Source organism: Micromesistius poutassou (genome assembly GCF_964030765.1).
Source record: "Micromesistius poutassou genome assembly, chromosome: 10".
Taxonomy (NCBI): Eukaryota; Metazoa; Chordata; class Actinopteri; order Gadiformes; family Gadidae; genus Micromesistius; species Micromesistius poutassou.
The window spans coordinates 14,206,288-14,227,797 of NC_140280.1; the positions used below are offsets into that span (position 1 = coordinate 14,206,288).

The following is a 21,510-nucleotide window of genomic DNA, read 5'->3' on the forward strand; positions in this document are numbered from 1 at the left end:
TTATATTAGTTCGGAGATCGCAATCGAAATTAAATTATTTGCACAGCCCTAGCGACACGTGAACCACCACCGGCAACCACGAGAGAAGCGGTCTCCCGGGAGCGGGGCCGCGGCCTGGTCGTGTTTGGCTCCCAGCGGACGCTTTGTTTAAAGTGGGCTTTTGTTTGCGTTCTGAGATTAAAGTGTGGTCGGTCGGTGACCTTTGAGCGCAGCGACGTCATGGTCCCTCAACGGAGATTCATCCGAAACTTTTCCTCCTCGCATCTCAGAAGGGAGTAGAGTAGACGGGGCTGATGTCATTCTGCTGCACACACCGACCGTTGATTATCGATCAAGCAACAATGGCGGCCAAAAGTAAACATCTTGATGTGGTGAAGATGTTGTGCGTTTTCTTTTGAGTCTGCAGTGATCTTTCTTTCACGGTATGATTGGTAAACATGTTAGAAAGTGTGGTGTGTGAAAATATCCATGACCTCTATTGAGTAAACTGATTGCGTAAGTAATCCCAGGTCAAAGGTCACCATACTTGACCTTGGGTTCGTGTTACGAACACACACACATGCACATGCTCACAACCACGTGCACACACTATCTACACCTGTATTGTATTGAGGAATGCCTTTGGTTTCAGCGGTGCTCTAAATCAGATGTGCTTAACTATATGGCACCTATCTCAATACTCCTGGCCCTCTGTCATGTCTGACAATGAAGGGGAGTTCTGCAGTGCAAACCTTCGGAAAGAATCCAAAGTTACTTTAATGGTGATGCGCAACACACACACGCACGTACATGCACACACACACACCCATGCACAAACAGTAAATGCACGACACAAACTTAAATAATCTCTGTAGTTTGAATGCGTACGCATACACAAAGGATGGTATTTAGTTTTGCGGTGCACTTTGACATAAAACAAACATTAATCATGCGGTATTATAGAAACGCCTTTTTCTTCTTCGCCTGATCTTTGGGCACAATCATGAGGGCTCCCTCAACAGACCCCTGAGGAAGGGGACCATCCACTGGGCTCTTCCCATGGCGCTCTCGCAAGCAAACCCGCGCCAGGGCGTTAAACGGCGGGCAGAGGGGTCAAACTGCGCTCGGCAACGTGCTACACTTTACCGCAGCATCCTTGGCGCGCGAGACGTTTATAGACCCGAGAGATCAAACGCAAGCTGGCTGCTGAACTTTACAGGGTACTCACCATCCAGAGCCCGTCTCGACTTAAGAGCAGAAACATTTGTGTGGTTTCTGGGGCGGCGCCTTTCAAAGGCCCCGGACGAAACGCAGCGCTGGGACCTGTGCGTGCGTCCCCGCTGGCTGTGTTTGTCTGAGCGCACTGTGCACAAACAGCTCCCCGGGATTCCCATGGATCAACCCTAGCTGTTGTTTGGCCTCGAGACAGGGCACCGCAGACGTCCACCGAGAGCGGTGATGGAGGCTGTTAATGATTGGCGCGGCACACACACACACACACACACACACACACACACACACACACACACACACACACACACACACACACACACACACACACACACACACACACACACACACACACACACACCAAAAGGAATAAAAGCTGTGTGTGTAGAACGTGGGTTGGTTTCTTTGTTCCTCGATCCTGACAAATGACCCTTAATCTTCTGCCTCTTTACCTGTCACCAGTCAGTCTATGGCCAAAGGAACTCCATGCCCTCCCTTCCCCACATCCCATTCATGGCCCTTCTCCAGAAAGGACAGGTGCTTATTAGAAAACACAAGGGAAGAAAAAGTACCGCGGCCTAGTCCAAGAATGCAAAGGTATTTATGGGGCTATGCGTAGGAACTAAGGCTAAAATTATGGTACTGTGAGATGTTTTCCTTCTCCCCTCTTCCCAGGGGTCTCATAGCTCACATCCCGCAGAACACGCTGTTTGCCTTCCCATATATTACTCACGTCGACTGTATGAACGTTAACGTAAACGTTTGCGATTCGGCCCCGGCCTGGGAAATAACTTGCACGTTAATTATACCATTAGCCGACAGGTGTGTACGGGAGTTAATGCAGTCTGATTGGATTTGGACCTTCACCAGAATGCCCGTAAGGCTGCATCAGGAGGTGTCAGTGATATAGAATGAGTCACCTCAGACGTGGCTCGTCTGGCCAAACACGTGCGAGGGTGTGCACATTTAAGGTTAGCCACGGCTGGACCGGGCTGGGTGGCTTTATTGCACAGCCCGGTTTCAGACACATCTATTATTTTCAACTATCATCAACTTCCTTGGAGACCGTTTCTCTGTTCATTGTCAGCAGGAGGCTGTCATTTTCCACACACTCCCCCCGGCCCCTGTTCTTTATTAAAGTGCAGCTTCCACCCGAGCCCATTCTGGCTCCATAAAGTGTACGGTCACAGAGTGCCATTAAACGCTGTATGGCCCTTCAGGGGGTATTCTGTGTCCACGGCCGAGCTCTGATCCCTTTTGTCTCGCTCCCAGGACCCAGCCCGTACCGCACAGTGTGGTCTTCCTGTCTCCCGCGCTGCGGCCATCGGTGGCATTTGAGCAGCGCTTGTGCTAACCCTTATCAGCCATCGCGGCAAAATGCAACCCTGTTATTCTCAGGAAACCCACTCCACTCAAAACAAATGGAGCAGAAAACCAACCCAAACGTGTGTGTGTGTGTGTGTGTGTGTGTGTGTGTGTGTGTGTGTGTGTGTGTGTGTGTGTGTGTGTGTGTGTGTGTGTGTGTGTGTGTGTGTGTGTGTGTGTGTGTGTGTGTGTGTGTGGTTAAGCGCTGCAGAGCTTAACCAATATCCTTGCAGATGCGGAGAGGATGATTGTCTTGGATGCTTTTGACGGATGTGCCAGAGACTTGCGAAAGTCCACCCCGCTGCACGAGCAGCCTAGAACTTTTTAAAGGCTCATGCATCACGAGGCACTGTATCCTCCTGACAGGTTAACAGCCACCCCTTCAATACCCGCTGATTAACAGCAACGCTGAACTCTGGCAGGGAGTGTACATTTGAGGATATGAGTTGTTGTTCTTTCCCATGGTGAGTGTCATAAATACCACAAAGATGGTAGGCTAGCTTAACACAACGGCTTTGTGTCATTTTCATATTTCGATTCGGATTTCACATCATTTGTGCATCAAAACGATATATTGGATTGTGTCTCAGAACTACGTATCAAGGTCTGGATTTCCTCCTTTTCAGCCACGACCAACAGCGTCTCCCGCTCCGCCTTCACAGGCACCGCCGTCAATGCTGTCCCAGCCAGATGGCATAAATCATGTTTGTGTCGGGCGTTTATTGTACTTAATAAACTGTACTAGTTACTCTCGCCCAGCGAAACGCTACTCACTTTCCCCCGGTCCAATAAATGTCCAGTGGAAATGGGAAGAGGGGGGGGGGGGGGGGATGTCATGAGGTCTCATATTGAAGTCATCATTGTTAGGTCCTCATTAGGCTCTCGTTAGCCTCTCTCCTCCCTGCAGAAGCCAAACCCCCTCAGCCCTACCCAGCCACATCCTGTGCTGCGGCTGCCATCTTGATTGAGGACATGGGCTTGTGGCTACTGCAGTTTTAGCTTCCTAATGACTTTCTAAGACACCCCCCCCCCCGCTACAGTGCTACAGTGACCATAATCACAGCTCCATACTACATACCTGAACCCTTATCAGGGCTTGGTAAATGCCCTGTTCACTAATATTATATTGGTTTAAATGACAAGACTATTGTTATATTCGTAATATTTTACACTGGAATTGGAAAGGCATTCCTTTGTTTCACCTTTCCGCTGCGTCCTGTTGGCTGTTTTGCCTTACTGTTTGAATATCCAATAGGAATACATCTTTTGTACACATCAATGACCCACTGTTGGTACGCCCCATTCTCAGATGTGCTTGGAACGGCAGCTTAGTTCTGGGTACCGTCCAAACTAAACAACTGCTGCACTATATCATATATAAAAAGATCTCCTTGTACTTTGGTACCATATCTAAAAGCTAGATTGTGAATGTGTAACTTTCACTTCTGCCTGTGTTGAATGTGCAGTGTGTATGCTAAGGGTGTAACTGTTCAGGCGAGTGAAAACCCACTCACGGTTTTTGGTCATGGATTTCGGTTCGGTACTGGCTGTGTATACTATAGTAAAAAAAAGTATAATAAATCCTGCTACTATAAAGTACCAGTGTTTTACAGTTATTTTATGGCTGGGACTCCAAAATGTGCTAAAATCCGGTTGCTGTTTTTTTTGGGTCTGCCATACTGTATTTCCATCTGTCCCGAACGCTGCGTGTCTGCCGGCCGACCCATGCGTGTCATCCTGTACGGTACTTTTGAGGGAACCATAACACCCCTAATGGGTACCATCCTCCCACAGGAGAGATCATCCTAATTAGAGGAAAATAGCCAAACCTTTGTGGATGCGTGCGAACCACAACACAAAAACAGACCCATCCTGTCCAGAGAGCCGGAGTGCCGCTGTGATACAGTACATTGCATTTGTTTTTTTCAGCCATGGAGCCGTGTTGTGATGTGTTCCTGCTGGATTGCTTCAGAAGGATGAAAGGGTGAAATTATGATAGATGAATACTGCAAAGGCCGGGCTTATTTCTACCGTACCGTGCGGTGTTTATACAAAAAAAAAAAGAACACAACAAAAAAAGCAAAGGAAAAATCAAAAGTGTTCACGGGAAAACTTTGTAGTCTAATCTGAAACCTGACAGACTTAATCTCCCCCGCTGCATCAGTCTGGGCTTCTAATCAGATCGACACCGCGTCCCGTCGCGAACACCACCATAACCAGCACCAGCATCACCCCCCCCCCCCCCCCCCCATCACACGGCTCCCCTGACCCTCTCCTCTACCTAACTCCTTGTGGCGGCCCCCCCCCCATCCTCGTAGCGTCTCGTCTCCAGCCAAGCGGCCTTCATGAACAGGAAGTAGTTTGGGAGAAGGCAGGCTCCTGAGGTCCGCATGAGTGATGGCCCACGATATTAGCGTTAAAGCTCAGCCTGTCTGCAGACATTCAGCCTGATGGCAGCTTCAAGGCCGCTCTCCTCACATTCCAAAACCCTAAGCCCCCTTCCTTTACCATGATGCGCTCTTTTGTTTATTTCTTCCCCCCCCCCCCCCCCCATCTTCTCGCTTTTTTCTTCGAGGTGACTTTGGTGTTGCAGTTCAAGACAAGTTCTCGCTTCTCCACGGAAAAAAAGCTCTTCTAGGCTTCTCTGGAAGGTTGGCCTGTGCAGCCAAGCTGCGTTGACTTGTTGACTTGTGTGTACGGTTCTGATTGTATAATCAGATCCAAGCGTTTCGGCCTTTCCAGGCTGATGGTTGAGACACAAACCGTCTGCCAACTGTATCAAGTATTGTCCTTATCTGCACAGTGTTGTTTATTTGCCTAGCTCTGTGTTTACACCCTCTGACAAATCCTGTAATCATCTTACACATGCTGTGTTGTTTTTTTATGTGTCAAAAAGGAAATGGGTTGTGTCTGATCGAACGTGGTCTATTTGATGTCAGAAAACTTCAACGGCAGATGGCACAGAACCAGGAGCTGGCCCACCCACCTGTGCACATTTACCAGAACATAGCAATTTACTCTCTCTGTGTCTCTCTGTGTGTCTCTTTGTCCCTTACTCGTTCTCTATCATTCTCGTTCGCTATCTCTCTCACCAGAGGAAGCGTTCTCCTTTCAGCGCCAAAGTCTGGAGGAAGAGAAGGAGTCCTTAGCCAAGCAGCAGAAGGAATGCACCGCCAAGAGGTATATATGAACCTGTAATTAGCCATCGCTTTATCTCTGCTTGTATACACTCCAAACACAAACGGGTCCCTTTTTTTTTACCTCCCCATCCAAAGCGAACAGCCAATCTGTGAGCGATTACCCAGGTTGCATTGCGCTGAATGAAGTGGTCCATTATGCCAGTCAGTTGTTTTGAACAATTTTTGAGAAGACATTGTGATGCCTTCTGAGAAAAACAAGTGTGGGTGGGGTCTCTAGGGCTGAGCGGAGGGTGTCTATTTGTGTGTTTTTAACTAGAGACTATGAATACTCTGCTAAAAGAAGGGCTTGTTTACTTTAGCCTAAGGGGGACGCGGAGGGTGGCCGGCTGAAGCCCGCCCCGACCTCCGCATACGAGTCACCGCTTTTTTTTTGGTCTCCGGCGTACCTGGCAACTGTGGGTAGTTCAGCCTCGACCCGGGAAACACTAGCAGGGTCCAAGGAAATTAGTACTTTTCAGAGGAAATGAACACTGACACTTCTGCATCTGCCCAGTGTCTGCTCTGTGAATTCTCCGAAGCTTTCATTTAGCCTAGTTGGTTCTTGATGTCTTGTTGTATTTTATTTAACATAAGAAACGGTGGTTGGACGTAGTCTATGCATTAGATGCCCGTAGAACGTTCCAATGTTATACTTACTGTTATTTTTACCTGCCATTATATGTCATATTGCATTTCACGGTCGTTATGCCTGCTGCAGGTCGAGGCATTCCTTGAAGCTAGGATCCCTCTTTTCTGCTCCTTCTCCTCCAAGGTTCCTTTTCCCACTGGGTTTCCAGGAGGCCCTTCTCAGGGCTGAAGGTTAAGCTGTGTATTATAATGCCGGCCTGTAAAGTGCTTTGAGGCTAACTAAGCTAAAGGGATACACCAGTAACCTAGACCTGACCTCTTCATTAACGAAGCTGACGCAAAACGATCATATCTACATAAAGATACATCCATGGCAAAAGCCCTGCGTTTGGGTCTGTGTGTTTTTGGTTAGGAAGAGCTTGCCAGATAGGGATGAGTGAATTCTTTTGACGGTATGATCAAGCGGTCAGGACCACTAGTCCCTATGTCTTCTTCTGTCGCATGATAAAAACGGCATCAACAGAGGGTAATGATATGTTGCCTGTCGACCACAAACAAAAGCCAGAGAGAAAAATAAAGTGGAAGGATAGGAACACAGAGGGGAAGAACGCATCGTATTCAATAACGTCTTCCCCCCGTGAACCGCCTTTTCATCTTTTCCTTTTTTTCATCTTCTCTCTTCATCAAAGACTCGACGTGGACCCCTAACCGGTGCCGAGGCACTGTTCCCAGTATTAAACGGGGGAACCGAGGAGAACCGCCATTCACCAGATGTCTCTCGCCCTCTGTATACAATAACGCCGACGTTTGGGAATATAGAGCTCGAGAAATAGCTTCTTAATTGAGACTCTAGTTGTGGCAAATATCTGAGGGGCTAATATCGAGGGGATGAAAGCCTCGCGGTTCGTTCCTCGACGCTGCCCCGTTGCGCGCAATGTTTTAAAAAGATTTAAGGTGAAGGGCTTTTCATTTGGTGTTACAAAACAACTGCATTTGGAAACCCTGTAAGATGAATCGATGTACATCAAGGGTCGTCGTCGAGCGGGGAAGGCCGGGGCGCGGGGCCTGGTGCTCAACGCGGCTCAGGGCGGGATTGAGCGCTGTCACGCAGGAATATGGAGTGGTTGAGCGGTTTGGCTTGCTGTGGCAGCGGAGCCTCTCTCACAATGACCAGAACCAAGCCGCTCAGACACAGTCTGGTCATTTATTTATGATATGAAATCTTTAGTCAGGGCTTAACCAACTTTTAAAAAATTTAACGACACCAAACTGAACTGACACGGAGCGACCGGGGCAGAGAAAGCCAGAGCGCAAATCGGTTTCACGACTCAATCAATCACTCCCAGGGTTAAGAAGAAGCGGACGGCCCGTTGCACTGACACGCCATTTGTTTCACTCTTAGACTCTCATGTAATGGGCGGCTTAGTGTAGGGAGACTGACATGAGTGTGCTGTCACAGCCCATTACACTACATACATATACTCTACCCTCCTCTGTCTCCCCCCCCGACACGCACACCCACACTCCCGACTTCCTCTGAATTCAAGTCGGTCCCGCATGCATTTCTACTCTTCCTCCCCGGTGCCTCCTCAACTGTCGGCTAATTCCCCCTCACAGAATGACGTTCACCGTCGTTCACTCTCTCGGCGGGATGACAACTCTTCTCGTCCCTCCTGCCAAGGCACACACAGATACTCACACACAGGCACACATACTCCCCCCGCAGCCCCATCGACGTCACCGTCAACAACCAAAGACTATGGCCTTTGTCTCAGCCCGGTCCAGTGACTAAGAGTGTCGTCCATGTGTCTCGCTCTTGTCTCCCTCTCTCCAACCAACCCCTACTTACCTTCTTTCTGACCTCCCCCCCCCCCCCCCATCCGCTGTCTCTCCAGGGAGCAGTTCCTCAAGTCCAACGCTCAGCTCACCTTCCGTTGTCGGCAGCTCCTGTCCGAGCTGTCCTACATCTACCCCATCACTGTGGTGAGTTAGCAAGGCGGCTTTCGGAGTTGAAACTGGGAAACCGCTCATGGAATGGAGGAGAAATGTAAAGCATAAGGTCATAAACGTGCATTATGTTATTCCTTAAAAGAACGTTGTTGGATCCTGTGTAGGATAATTCTCTTTTATTGTCATGATTGCCCGTTACCAGCCCCTTGGTATTCCACGAGGGCTTCCAACCAATATCTTTTTCAATTTGATTTTCCATAAAAGTAAAAAAATATATATGAACAATACTCTGAATGCCACCAGCAGCGGTCAGAATCAGTCTGGAATCATTTAAAGGCTTTCCCCCTGCTGCCTTACTCCTGGTTAACCCACAGACTTTGTCTCGTGTTCTTGTCTTTTACTTTGTCCTTGTCATTGCCTTTTAATCTGAAGCTACACACCTAAATCCACAGGCAAATCAGTCGGATTACGTCATCTGTGGAGTCAAGCTGCCCAACTCGGAGGACTTCCAAGGTAAGAGACATCTTGCCTGATTGGCTCTCCATGTTAGAGATGCCTCCATGCCTCGGGTCTCATCCCGTTTTTTTCTATTGCAATAAAATGTCCTTTTTAAAGGACACTTGATATAAATACGATTGCGTAGGCAGTGTACATGGAATGGTGGAAAAAACACTAATTTTAGTAGAATAGTTTCCAACTTGCGTAATGGTGCAGTTTTACAGCCCTCAGAAGACCGTTAACAAATGCCATCCTGAAACATGCAGGGACTCACTAGTCCTCTAAAAAGGCTCATCAAGTCTGTCTTTAACGGAAAGCTCACAACAGGACTGGATACTCTGTGTGCTGCAGCCATGCAGTCTCGGCTCTGTGTTGACCACCTACTGGAGTCTTGTTTCTAAACCACTATCTGCCCACAATAAACACGATCCCATCCTCTTGTCTCCCAAACCTGAGAAGAGCCAGCCTCCGCTGGGCGGTAATGTAAATATGCTGCTATGACAAAGACTTTGTTTGACACACATATCCATGTGATCCTGAGCAAAGGGGTGGGTGAGGTAGATGTGTGTGTCTGTGTGTGTGTGTTCGGGTCAGATTAAGTACCATGATAGGGTAGAAAAGCAGCAACTGAAAAAGGTTAGAACATAACAATTCACCAACCCCATTTTGGAAGGAAGCTTAGAATACATCAGGCCACTCAAAGTGCTCCTCATCATCCAAGAATGCAAAAAATTGCTTCCTGTGCATCTGAACCGCTTGGACGGGGCTCCAATGGTGAGAGTCAGGACCCGAAGCCTTATTTTCCACATCTCCAGAATATAGTTACCCTGGCTGTTCGTATGGCTTAAGAAGAAAAATAGTGCTTTAGACCAAACTCAACAGAGAGAGACGATGAAATGTGTTCCTGAGGTTGTGTAACCCCTTCTAAATACTTTACGCTCTCCCAATTCTCCCCACTCGCATAATTGACCAATGGACGCCGTTCAACAATGTTGGTGTTCCAAGAAGCGGTCGTTCAACCATAGACTTGAGAAGTTATCAAGGGTAAGATCTGCAGCAGGCCTGCTCAATCGTGGTGTTGGCCTCCACAGAAAATGTGGATGGCCATAGGGGATGTCGTATTGTCCAAAGAGAACATTGTGGCGAGAGTTTTATAAAAGACCACCTTGATAAGCCTAATGGTTTTGGATGAATGCATAGTAGATAGATTTAGAGCGTTCGAAATGGAGCCTTTTGGCTGAAATACGACATTCTATTCAGCAAGAAAAACATTGATAGTGAAAACCTTACTTGAACAGTTAAACGTGAGTGATGGTGACTTCATGGCTTCAAACTGTTTTGTGGCCTCCTGCTGACCAGGAGGTGTAGCCCCCATATCATCTGCACCATCAGCTGCAACCTATCCTCATGTCCCGCATTGCAAGTAAACACTGGCTTGTAGCGCCCGACTGCTATCCAGATGAATGATCACACATATAACAGAAAGTGATGATTACATGAATGTAGTTAACCACTATGGATGCAATAAGAAGACTGTGATTTAGCCTACTGCCGTTCGAAGTGAACAAAAAAATTGAAGGTTTGCGGCTGCAGATGTTAAAATGACTGCGAGTCTTCCACCAATCAGAAATGTTCAGCGCTGCAAGCCCCGCCCTCAAGGATCCTGAACCTTTGGAAAGTCCTACCCCCCCTAGCAGGGACGTTTTTGGGGATCAAATAATGTCCCTGGAACTTAATCGGTCAGTCTGTATGGGATTCAATGTTTTGAAGGAATATTGGGGATCCTCGGGAACGTTTGGGATTAAACGTTTGCGTGTTCCCGTGCTGAACTTCCCTCACAGCTGGGGCGGGGGGGGTGGGGGGGGGGGCACTCTTGAGTCCATAATTCAGGATCATCCCATCGCCACTTCTGCGCCCCCCCGCCGCTGTCCGGACATCCCACCTGCTGAAATTCCTTAATAAAGAAAGGAAGTACAGAGCTCTTTATTGCCTCCCTCTCGCCATCCCTCCCGCCTTCAGCTCAAACACCCGCCAGGCCTGCCGCAAATCACCGCACCGCTGTTGTTGACAGTCGATGTGTATTTGCCGCGGTGGCTTGTTCCTCCCTGGCAAAGCCCTGCGTCTGCCCCTGCCTCCACGCCCTGATGAGGCGGACACTGAGCAGTGAGTAGAGCACCAGGCATGCGGGGAGCGGGGGTAGACGGTGCGAAGACATCCTAACCGACATTTCACTCCCTAACTCCCATCTCCCATCTGGGCGTTTCTCCCTGTGAGCTGGAGTCGTGTGGTTGTGAGGGCGGTCGGTATGAGTGGTGCGGTTTGTTAGCAAATGTCAGAGATAAATGGGAGATAACGTGGGAGAAAAGAACCGCCCCCCCCCCTGACCCGCACTTGACCTCTGGGCTGACCTCTGCTCTCTCTGAGTGTGGGGTCCGTGGCAGAGGCTGCATGATCAAGTCTAGAGCCGTCTGGACGGGTTGTCTGTCTGAGGCGTCCTGAGGCTGCAAGGGAGGATGTTCCACATTACCAGGAGGGCTCGGGGTCAATGGATGTGCTTTTCTCACCAGGGGGAGAAAGTCTTTTTTTTTTTTTTTTCATTATTATTAGTATCTTTTTCAAACACTTAAGCCCTACCTGTCCCTAGCATAATTGTCCGTCAAAGTTTGCACCCCAAGGTTGAGCGTCAGTTTCTTTGTCCTTACGCTGACCTGACATTCTTATAAGTTGGCGGGGAGAAAAAAATGCCATACCACAATTGCCTGCGTTGCCATGTTTGCAACAATTTGACTACAAAAATTCAACAAAAAGTGTACATCTCTTTTATGTAGATAAAAACAAGCCCGGCATGCCAAGTTCATTTGTATTCAGTATAGTGGTTCTCTGCTCTTTCAAAACCGACGAAAACAGAGCAATTCAAGACTGCCTCAGGTGGTTGGGCATTGTTGTGGTATATAACTACTTGTGAGCTGTTTGAAATAATTTTTACTTTTTAACCAACACTCAACATCCTACCCTGTCAAACCGTCTTTCTCTAGGACAAATTTCCTCGATTTAGTTAGGAATTTGTATACAAGATGTTCTTGGCCATAGACTTCTATGGCCAAGAACTTGCCACCGTCTTGCCACCGAAACCCTATGTCTTGTGATTCTCATCATACTTTCCCACATAAATACAACAGCCTCCTTCTGTGAATACTTCCCAAATAGTCTTCTGCTTGATTCAGCCCTTTCTGTATATAATGTTGTTTGGATTCACAAGATGTGGACATGGATTATGTTCTGAGAGTTTATTTCTTCACATAATGAATGCACATCCCCAACACGTCAGCAGACAGAATGGCATTGACTGTCTGCTTTGAAGATGTTTGATCTCGGATCAGATGTCCCATTGTGGATCAGTTTTGCGTGTTGATTCTTTTTGATTAGTTCAATAACAAGCATGGCGCCTCTGATCCATATGCTCGGATGCCAAGTGCCATGATTTCACGTTTTTAAACAGCTGCAACCTCCATTTCTCTCATCACAGCAAAGGATGACGGCAGCGTGGCAGTGGCCCTCGGTTACACGGCGCACCTGGTCCTGATGGTGTCCTGCTTCCTCCAGATCCCTTTACGGTATCCGGTTATCCACAAGGGTTCTCGGTCCTCCATCAAGGACACCATCACCGACCGGCTGACGGAGAAGGAGAGAGAGTAAGTGGATCGAATTGCTTTTGAACGCATTGACCAACTCAATCATCAATCTACACGGTTCTGATATTGAATCTGTGTGCGCATTTGCTTGTGTGCGTGTGAATGTTGCGTGTCTTCTCGAGGAGGTTTCCAATCAGCTTATTCAAATCAATTCCAAAGTATATGACTGAATATATGTTTTGTTTTACTGAAATCCTGAAGAACAATGAAATCTGCCAAAGTATTTCCTTGGCTTGTGAACCAGTTGTAGTTCTGCATTCCTCACAATACAGCCTTTGCTCTCTCCAGCCGTCAGATCGTTTGTGGCCTTGTTCGATGTGCACAAGCCTGGTATGCGTGCAGGAGCGGTCTGGTATAGGAATCTTTTTCTCTGGAACATTTTATCAGTGGATTTCCAGATTTTTTTTCAGTTTGAAGGCATATCTTTACCGAGTGTATGCAAGCTTCAGAAGAACACCAGAATAAGTTGATAACTTTTTTGCAACGTTGTTTAGATACATAATATAATTAAGCCCAGTCCATGCCGTAGACTAAGAATCAATCGTTTTTTTTTCCCCCTCTTGATTATTGTAATGTTAATGCACATTGAAATCAATAACTTTGAATGCATTAAACCCTTTATAAATTAGTTGAATCAAAACATGTGAATTGACATGCCAAGATATCCAAGTATCTTGGCATAACATTTAATTTTCAGTTGAAACAAGATGTGATTGTCATCAATAATGCGGTCCAAAGTAATCGTGGCTGTCTCTACCAATAAACATCATGCAGAATTGTATATCCCGTTGTTTTTTGAGTGCATCAAAAATGTCTGCTTATGCTCAGCTTGGTCAATCCTTTAAAAGGTTTTGACAGCAGTGTAAACTGTAGACTCAAGAGGCCTTTGGAGAAGTAGTGTGAAACATCTGTTGTCCATACATAATCAATAGATCCTACTCTTTGTCATTCAGCAGAATATTTTATCGAAACCATAGAAAATACAGATGCATATCATGAAGGAGATGGTATAGGTTTCTTGATCCAGGATGCCTACAGGTAAGGTGGAGGACATTAAGGATGGAACCAATACCTGTTGGTACATATGTCAGTACGGCGGTTGTGTCTTGTAACACAGCGCATTGTTTGAGACTTTCGAAATTGCGTGTGTTTACAGCACCTCTGGGCTACAGTCAACCTTGCTTTGTACCTTTTGGAATTTGGATAACGATTTTATTAGATTTTCTATGATTGCTGAATTATTTACGGTCTTGATTTATGAGAAATGTGCATGTTGAAAAGTGGCAGATAACGATAAGCAGAATTCTCACGTGAGGCTACGGAAGAGTGCCTCCACCGACCTCATCGCCCCCACAGAGATTCAATTATTATTTGGATGTGCTATGGTTACCCGTTACTATGCAGTGAGCCGAGGTGAAAACCCTTGCACGATCATACTGCATTGTGAATAATTGCACGTTTGCGGCACGCAGACACCGTCAGGAATGCAGCAACTGGAGCATTCAGGCATTCCATGCATGATGACCCCACTTTCTGTAAGGGAGAGAGGTGGGAGAATGATGGGGAAATTGGTATAATCAGTGTTGTTAGTGCTGGTTATGTGTGTAATTTTTTTTAAAAAGTGATTAGTAAGGGAAGGTTCAATGCTCTTGGAAGGAGACTGAGAGAAGTATTTAGGTGAAAGATGCACCGGCTCTGGATTATGCTTTGCCACGCGATGCTTTCAGTCGCTGTGCCATGATTCCTGTCCGCACACAGCCTGTTCAAATGACTTGCCTTTAAAGTATGCAAAGCCTATCCCCAATGTACGTCAGTAACAGGACAGCCCTATGATACAACACAGCAGCATTATGTCCCTATTGTCAATATAGAATCTATCTGTTAATAATAGAATATCTGGAGACATTCAGATCAGTGCCTTTTTTAGATTCAATTCTTCGTAGGCGATTATTGCACGCTCGCAATTAAAACAATATCATTATTATTTTAGTTCCAAGCACTTGTGCTTGGACTCTTTCTGCGGAGTGTAAAGCTGTCTGTTGTCTTGTTGGCAGCGAAGGCGGGGGTAAGCCTTTGAAACCCAGAGCCGACTCATTATAGTGAATTAAGGACAGGGAAGGAGAGGAGTTCCAGGCCACATGGCCAGCCACGTTAATAACAGTCATAATAATGGGGCTCCGGACCAAATAAGTCTCTCCAGAGCTACACTTTGTGCGTCTCAACATGTTAGCTCGCGACGCAGACTACTACGCAGCCCGCAAACTAGAATAACCTTGCAGCGGTCTTTTAATAGTGAACAAGTTGAGAACAAATGTTGTCAGTCTGGGCTTTATTCTGCCGCAACACACATGCATGTTGAGTACATGTGTGAGATGGAGACATGTAAACAAGCACACGATTCCCTATCCGACATCTGCTAAGCATTACGAGACGAATAATGCTTAGGTTCATGTGTGTGTGTGTGTGTGTGTGTGTGTGTGTGTGTGTGTGTGTGTGTGTGTGTGTGTGTGTGTGTGTGTGTGTGTGTGTGTGTGTGTGTGTGTGTGTGCGCGCATGTTGTGCGTGTGCAGGCACACAGGAGTATTGATGTGCTGTACGATCAGAATCAGACGTCATCGCAGTCAAGCACCCAACTCTCTCGTTTTTTTGAGTCCGGACAGCAGGTGTTGAGTCTGATTCGGCGTGGCGGGGGGAGGGGGACTGGGGGTCTGGGGGTCATGTGGTATGTCATTGCCCCGTGGTCCAAAGGTGTGTCTACACCGTTGGGATTCCCAGGCCCACAGTGCAGGATATTTACCTTCACACTGTCAGACACAATAAACCTGCTGGGAGTCTGTGGGTGTCGGGACAGAAGGGCGCTCTGTGAACCCGGACCCGACTCGAAAGCTGAGCAGCCCCATACGCTCGGATGACCCCTCCTCACCACCCCCCCCCCCTCTCCCGGGCTCTTCCTCTCCCCCCGCCGCCCACCCTCCACCCCCTGTCCCCCAAAGTTTATGAGTCGTGAGGCCTCGTGTGTAAGCAGACACACAGCCAAATGATGTGTGGGAAGACGGAAAGCAACCAGTCTAAACTGGGGAACGTGTACAAAGACTGGCGATTAAAGTGTCGGAAAGAGGCAGCCAATGATGATGAGTTAGGCGATGCAGGAACGCGAGCTCAAAGGGTGGCAGAATTAACCCGACAGCCAATCGTTCACGTAGCATGCTCGAATGAAACACAAAATCTCAATATTTTGGAGATTTTTTTTTTTTGGTCCGGGGAAAATGTAATGGTCTTCAGGAAGCTTCTCCTGATCCCCTGGGGCCCCTGCCATGTGGTTAAGGGCCGTTGCTCTCCGTGTGGCAGGCAGGACGTGCTTGAGGATCCCAACCAGAATAGACTCCGTAACGAGGGCCCCCACCCTGTACTTAAACTTGTAGGTAATAGTCCCAACTTGTGGAGGGACAAACGTTTCAGCCGTTTGCTTCGTCCACTTTTGCATGTCGTAGAGGCCGAAAATGAAAATATATTGATACCAGAAACGGTATCTGTCAGTGGGGTGTGAGGCTCTCCTAAATGGCCCCCACCATCCTAGCAAGGGAAAGGCAGATGATTTAGCCTTCCCCGCCGTGGTGTAGCCCAACATTAAGATAATCACTATCACTTTGATAACAACCATCCTTTCAGCCAAACTAAAACCGTGTTTCCCTCGGGGCTCTTGGACATCCCGTGTTTTTATTTTTATCTTTCCAATTATGGGGAGAGCATGACTTGCCCAGTCGATGCTCTGCCTGACTTAAGCGCATCACTATTTCGAGTTAGCAGCATTCTCATCCCTGACACATTCTCTGAAATCGACGGGCTCTTAACGACACATTGCGTCCACATTTTGTCCTGGGGAGAACCGTGTCCTGCTGTGTCTGATTGCATGGGTGTATGTGTGTGTGTGTGTGTGGTGGGGGGGGGGGGGGGGGAGAGATGCGATCCAGATGTCTCCCGTGTGATTGAGACCAGAGCCTGGCTATTAAAAGCGAAACGCTGGACAGCCCCGTGGTTTACCCCACATATCAATGCCAATCCATTTTCTTCTTTCCCTTTTCTTTTCATCAATTTTTCTTTCTATCCACGACAGCTTGAAGGAGAGTGGTGGGTGGTGGGGGGATATATAAATATATATTTATATACATTCGAAGGGATTTACACATTACCACCTGGATCAAGTATAAAGGGAGAGCGGGTGGAAGTACTCGTGTTAGTGCCAGGCAAACCACGGGAGGTTGGATAAGAAGAGTGGAACCTTGCAAGGCTCAAAGGGAAAAGGCAGCAGGGTTATTGTTATGAGGCTCCGCATGGGCTTCACGTCTCCTAATGTGGTCCATGTGGACGGGCTGAGACGCTGGCCCTTCACACCGACCCCTGCCCCGCGCCCGCTCCCCCCCAACCAGGTCACACAGCAGGCCGTCCACAGATCAAGCCTTTGGTGTGGAGACGAGACCTGGCCGCTCCTATGAAGGGCCGCTCCTATGAAGGGCCGCTCCTATGAAGGGCCGCAATTAGACGCACGAGATGAAACGTGAGGCTCGGCGCAAGTTCTTTGGGTCTACTGTATGCTCTTTCAATATTTATCATTCAAGGACAAATATGAACGAGGGAGAGGGAGAGGCCAGTACAGTTGGCTCGTCCGCTCATCATGCTGAAGGCCTGCCGTTGCGTAACCTGCCTGATGGTTCTGTGTTCACCTTTCATTACACGTGAAACGAGAAGCATCTGCCGTGGATGAGACGCCTGTGAGAAGAGGGATGCTGCGAATTAGAGAGTGACCCAGCGAGCGTGGAGGAAGATCAAATTCTGTTTTCATATTTCCTCGGACAGACGAGCTCTGAATTTGTACAAACGACTATCAGAACAGGATCTTTCACGCTATCAGTCTCTCTCTCTCTCTCTCTCTCTCTCTCTCTCTCTCTCTCTCTCTCTCTCTCTCTCTCTCTCTCTCTCTCTCTCTCTCATATATCTCTCCCCACATCCTCGCTCTCGCGGGCATTCTTTCTCGATCTCATTGTGCTTTGTGCTTAGACCCATGTGACACTGAGTTGCAAGCGGACCTGATACCACCGTGATGTTGGAACATTCAGTGTAAATAGGTGTTTTAATTTGTTTTGTTGTTATCCAGTTAAGGGGGGGAAACCAAATTACAGTTCGTCCGTCGGATTGGGGAAGATAACCCAAGATGGCGCCGTGCCCATAAACACCATGGAGGGTTCTGGACGGGGCCTAGCTCCTCTCCTCCGGCTCTGGTTTTGATTAAAACAAGAAGAAATCAAGGGGCTGCACGATCTGCAGGGTGGGGAGAGAGGGGCGGGGGAGTGAGACATAGAGTAGAGGAATACGGGGGCCCCTGGATTTCCTTAAGGGCCCCGACGCAAACCGGAGACGACAAGCTGCTCGCGGCGAGTGGAACGCGGCGTCGCTCAGGAGACACCATGACGGCGCACAGCGCGACGGCAGGAACAGTCGCGGAGGACCGCAGCGGCGGTCATTAAAATACCTCTCACTGACAGATGCTCAGTGTAATCATTCCTCCGATATTGGAGATTACAGCCCGCCGTGATTTATACCGCAACCACTGCCATTGAGGCTCTGACAGTTGCAGTGGCAGGTGTTTTTTCTTTTTTTTTTCCCCCCCCCTTTTTTTATTGTCAAAGCGAGGGCCGGATGATTTATGGTTCCACGCCGTTTAGAACGTCACGTTAAAGCGGCGTTGTGAAACTTCCAGACATCTCCGCGCCCCTCCCGTTCAACCCGACCACCCTTTCAAATGCACTACAGTCAACCAAAACACACGCATAGGATAGCAGGATACCCTCCCTCCGCAGAACACACATGCATAACTACACACACTTACACCTACACCTACACGCACACGCACACACCTCCAACTAGGGCTTGAAATATCGGCCGATGCTCTGCCCCCCTCTTTCGGCCACACGATCCTGGGCTGTTGTTTTGCTACTTCTCCCAGTCTTAATGAAGCTGTTTAAACAGGCTCGCTGACACATGTGCGGATGCCGGCCCACTGTATACACTGGAGGAGGTCAGCCAGTCACCGGGACTATTCCCGCCGCGCGTTCAGGAACCAGATTACGGCGGAGCCCGACCACCCAGCCACACAGCGTTTCCTCCTCCTCCCCCCCCCCCCCCCCCTTTCCCCTTCTCCCCTGTACACTCCTCTCACTGAACGCAATGGCTCCCCAGAGATCCAAGACACTCGCGCTGTAACACACTGAGCGGTGCACAGGCAGGGATACATGCACCGCATGCAGGAGCCGTGTGTGAGCCACAGCTCTGTGACACCCCCCCCCCCCGCGCCCGGCGCTCTTCCCCACAGGCCTAGAGAAACTGCTGCTTTTTTAGGGGAGGACGGCCATTTTAAGAGATTTGCGTATGTAATCTCTCTCCTCCATTTTGACTCTTATCGATACAGTTCTAAAGACAGTTCTAGTGCATTGTGCGTGTGTCCAACTGTGTGCTTCAAAGCAGAGCTCATGTTTTTTATTTTATTCAATGAACCACATCATGTCCACTCACAATAGCCACAGGTCCGTCTGTGGAGGCAGTAAAACGTCTCTTTATTGGAAGTCATTAAAGACGCCATGTGCAGTATCCATCTCCGCCAATGCCGACGGAAGCACTGCTGACGTTTCTATCTCGAGAAGGTCTGTTTATCGATGGGAACGCGCACGCAAACGAAAAATAGCGGCACAAAAGAGGCTGCAAGCCAACCGCAGAATGGACATGCCATACCATCTCTGGATCTATCCCTTCATCCTCGAAAAAACTGCTTCCGCCTTTTAACAAGAAACTCTGTCTTTGATATGTGCCGGTTGTCTGTGAGTGCGAGAAAGGGGATGTCTAGCTCCAATGGTTAAGTGGCAGGCAGACTGGGCTTGTCTTGTTATGCCAACACAGAGATACAGAGGTTTCTGCCAGGTGCTTGGATTTCATTTTTTTTTTTACGATGCACTCCAAAGTTCTCTCTTGTGGAACGACACTTATTAATTACATATTTTTGTGTCTACACGCAAATCCCGGCATGGCATGCTATGCAGCGCTCTAATATCATACAGTGGGGGTGGTTGATATGGTATAAAAATACACACGCACACACATACACACAAGGGGATTTCTTTATGAGGAGGATGTGTATGACAGATGTACTTTTTCCTCCCAACCCGCTGCCGTTTTTTTAATCGTTTCGGGTCCGGCAGTAAGGAGAGCTAAAGCGTTGGCTAAACAAAAGCACATTTCAGGGTTGCATAATCAAGTCTCCGAGATGGATGCAAATGTGGCCCCTCCAATGTTGATCTGGGTGTATCCATCTTCCACCTCCGCTCTGCTGCGCCTGACAGTGTGACGGAGAGAGAGAGACGAATTAAATGAACTAGCAAAGCTGTGCTTTTAGATCTAAATGCTAAGTGAAGATTTTTCTTCAGTAGAAAAAGACAAAAGCTTTCTGTAGGCTTTATCGCAACCTTCAATTAAAGGGACAAATGCATTTACGAAAAGGGTTTGTATATAAGAAGTATCAAATGGGGGTCCAGTCGTCTGTGACAACTCTGTTTTCATGTGACTGATGCAGCCTCTCTCTCGCTGAAAGCTCTGTAGACCTGGGACTGATGCTCCCTTACTATCCTGTTCTCCCAGAGTTCAAGTCTTGGGCATGTGAGCATTTGGCCCTCTGTTCTTCCTCACTGACGCCCTTTTCAGCTGCTCCCCCACACATACAGTACATACATACATATAGTACAAGGCTGGCCTCTCCGTCCTACAGAATACTGCTTTGTCCCCCACCACACACCCACACCCACGCACACACACACACACACACACACACACACACACACACACACACACACACACACACACACACACACACACGCGCCAAATCCCACTGTTGCCTCTGCTTCCTCTCCCTGATCCTCCCTGCTGGTGTGTAATAATATATTTGACTTTACTGGACGTCCCAGAGAGGAATTCCTCGTGTTTGGTGAACCAGGGTCCCACCAGTGTGATTTCAGACGCATCGGACAGGGGTCATTAATCAACTCACCATGACGGAGCTTGTGTGTGTGTGTGTGTGTGTGTGTGTGTACACCCACGCCTATACTGAATATATATATATGTGTGTGTGCAGCCTTGTGCATGATGTTCAACAGCAAACTACAGATTCTTGAAGTAAGCGATATTGGGTTTCAGAAGGCAGGGGGTGTTGTGTGTTGGGTTTGTCTCTCCCTTCGTTGTTGGTCATGTGCTGGTCCAAGGCCATGACCTCATGCATGTCATTTCTTTCCACTTTCCTCTTGGACCCGGCTGCCATTCAGGGTCATACCTAGCTACGTGACGTCCCACTGTGTGGCCACTCGGGCCCATGCAGGGGGGCGAGCTGCTCTGTTGGTTGAACAACACACAACTGGATGGCGCTGAAGAAATATTGCTTTGGGGAGGGGGGCGGAGGAGGGGGGGAGGGGGGTAATACAAGGGTGATTTGGAATAATGACCTGCTCAACCCGGTTTCAGCAAAGCATTCTTAATGCAGCGTGGGGTTAATAAAATACATAATCGGTCACCGATAAACCCAACCTTCTCCGTACTGGGAATGTTCCGGCTGACTTCAGAGACTGATCTTTAGAGGCAGTTGTGTGTTCTCTATGGTATGCCCCCAGCCCTCCCTCCCTCCCTCTCTCCCTCCCTCTCTCTCTCTCTCTCTCTCTCTCTCCCTCCCTCTCTTCCTCCCTCCCTCCCTCCCTCCCTCCACTCCAGCACCTGGGGGTGGCTATGAGTGAGAGGTGAGGAACACCACGTCTGCTCTGACATAGGATTAATGGACGAGTGACCCCAGGGGAACAGACCACGCACACACACGCACATGCTTCATGCACACGCACACACATTTCACATGCACACACCCTTCACTTAACATGCACACACACAACGCGCTACACATGCAGACACACCGTACTCAAACACACACTCCACAAACACACTTTACA

General features: G+C 48.3%; 1 protein-coding gene across 2 annotated transcripts in view; it reads left to right on the forward strand.

The window, feature by feature from the left end:
* uvrag (UV radiation resistance associated gene) overlaps positions 1-21,510 on the forward strand; it is a 72,546-nt gene that overhangs the window by 18,753 nt on the left and 32,283 nt on the right. For both annotated transcript variants that reach the window (XM_084474681.1, XM_084474682.1), the window contains exons 9-12: positions 5,670-5,754; positions 8,237-8,324; positions 8,744-8,804; positions 12,316-12,481. In XM_084474681.1, coding sequence (XP_084330807.1) covers positions 5,670-5,754; positions 8,237-8,324; positions 8,744-8,804; positions 12,316-12,481 — 400 coding nt within the window. The remainder of the gene's footprint in view (positions 1-5,669; positions 5,755-8,236; positions 8,325-8,743; positions 8,805-12,315; positions 12,482-21,510) is intronic.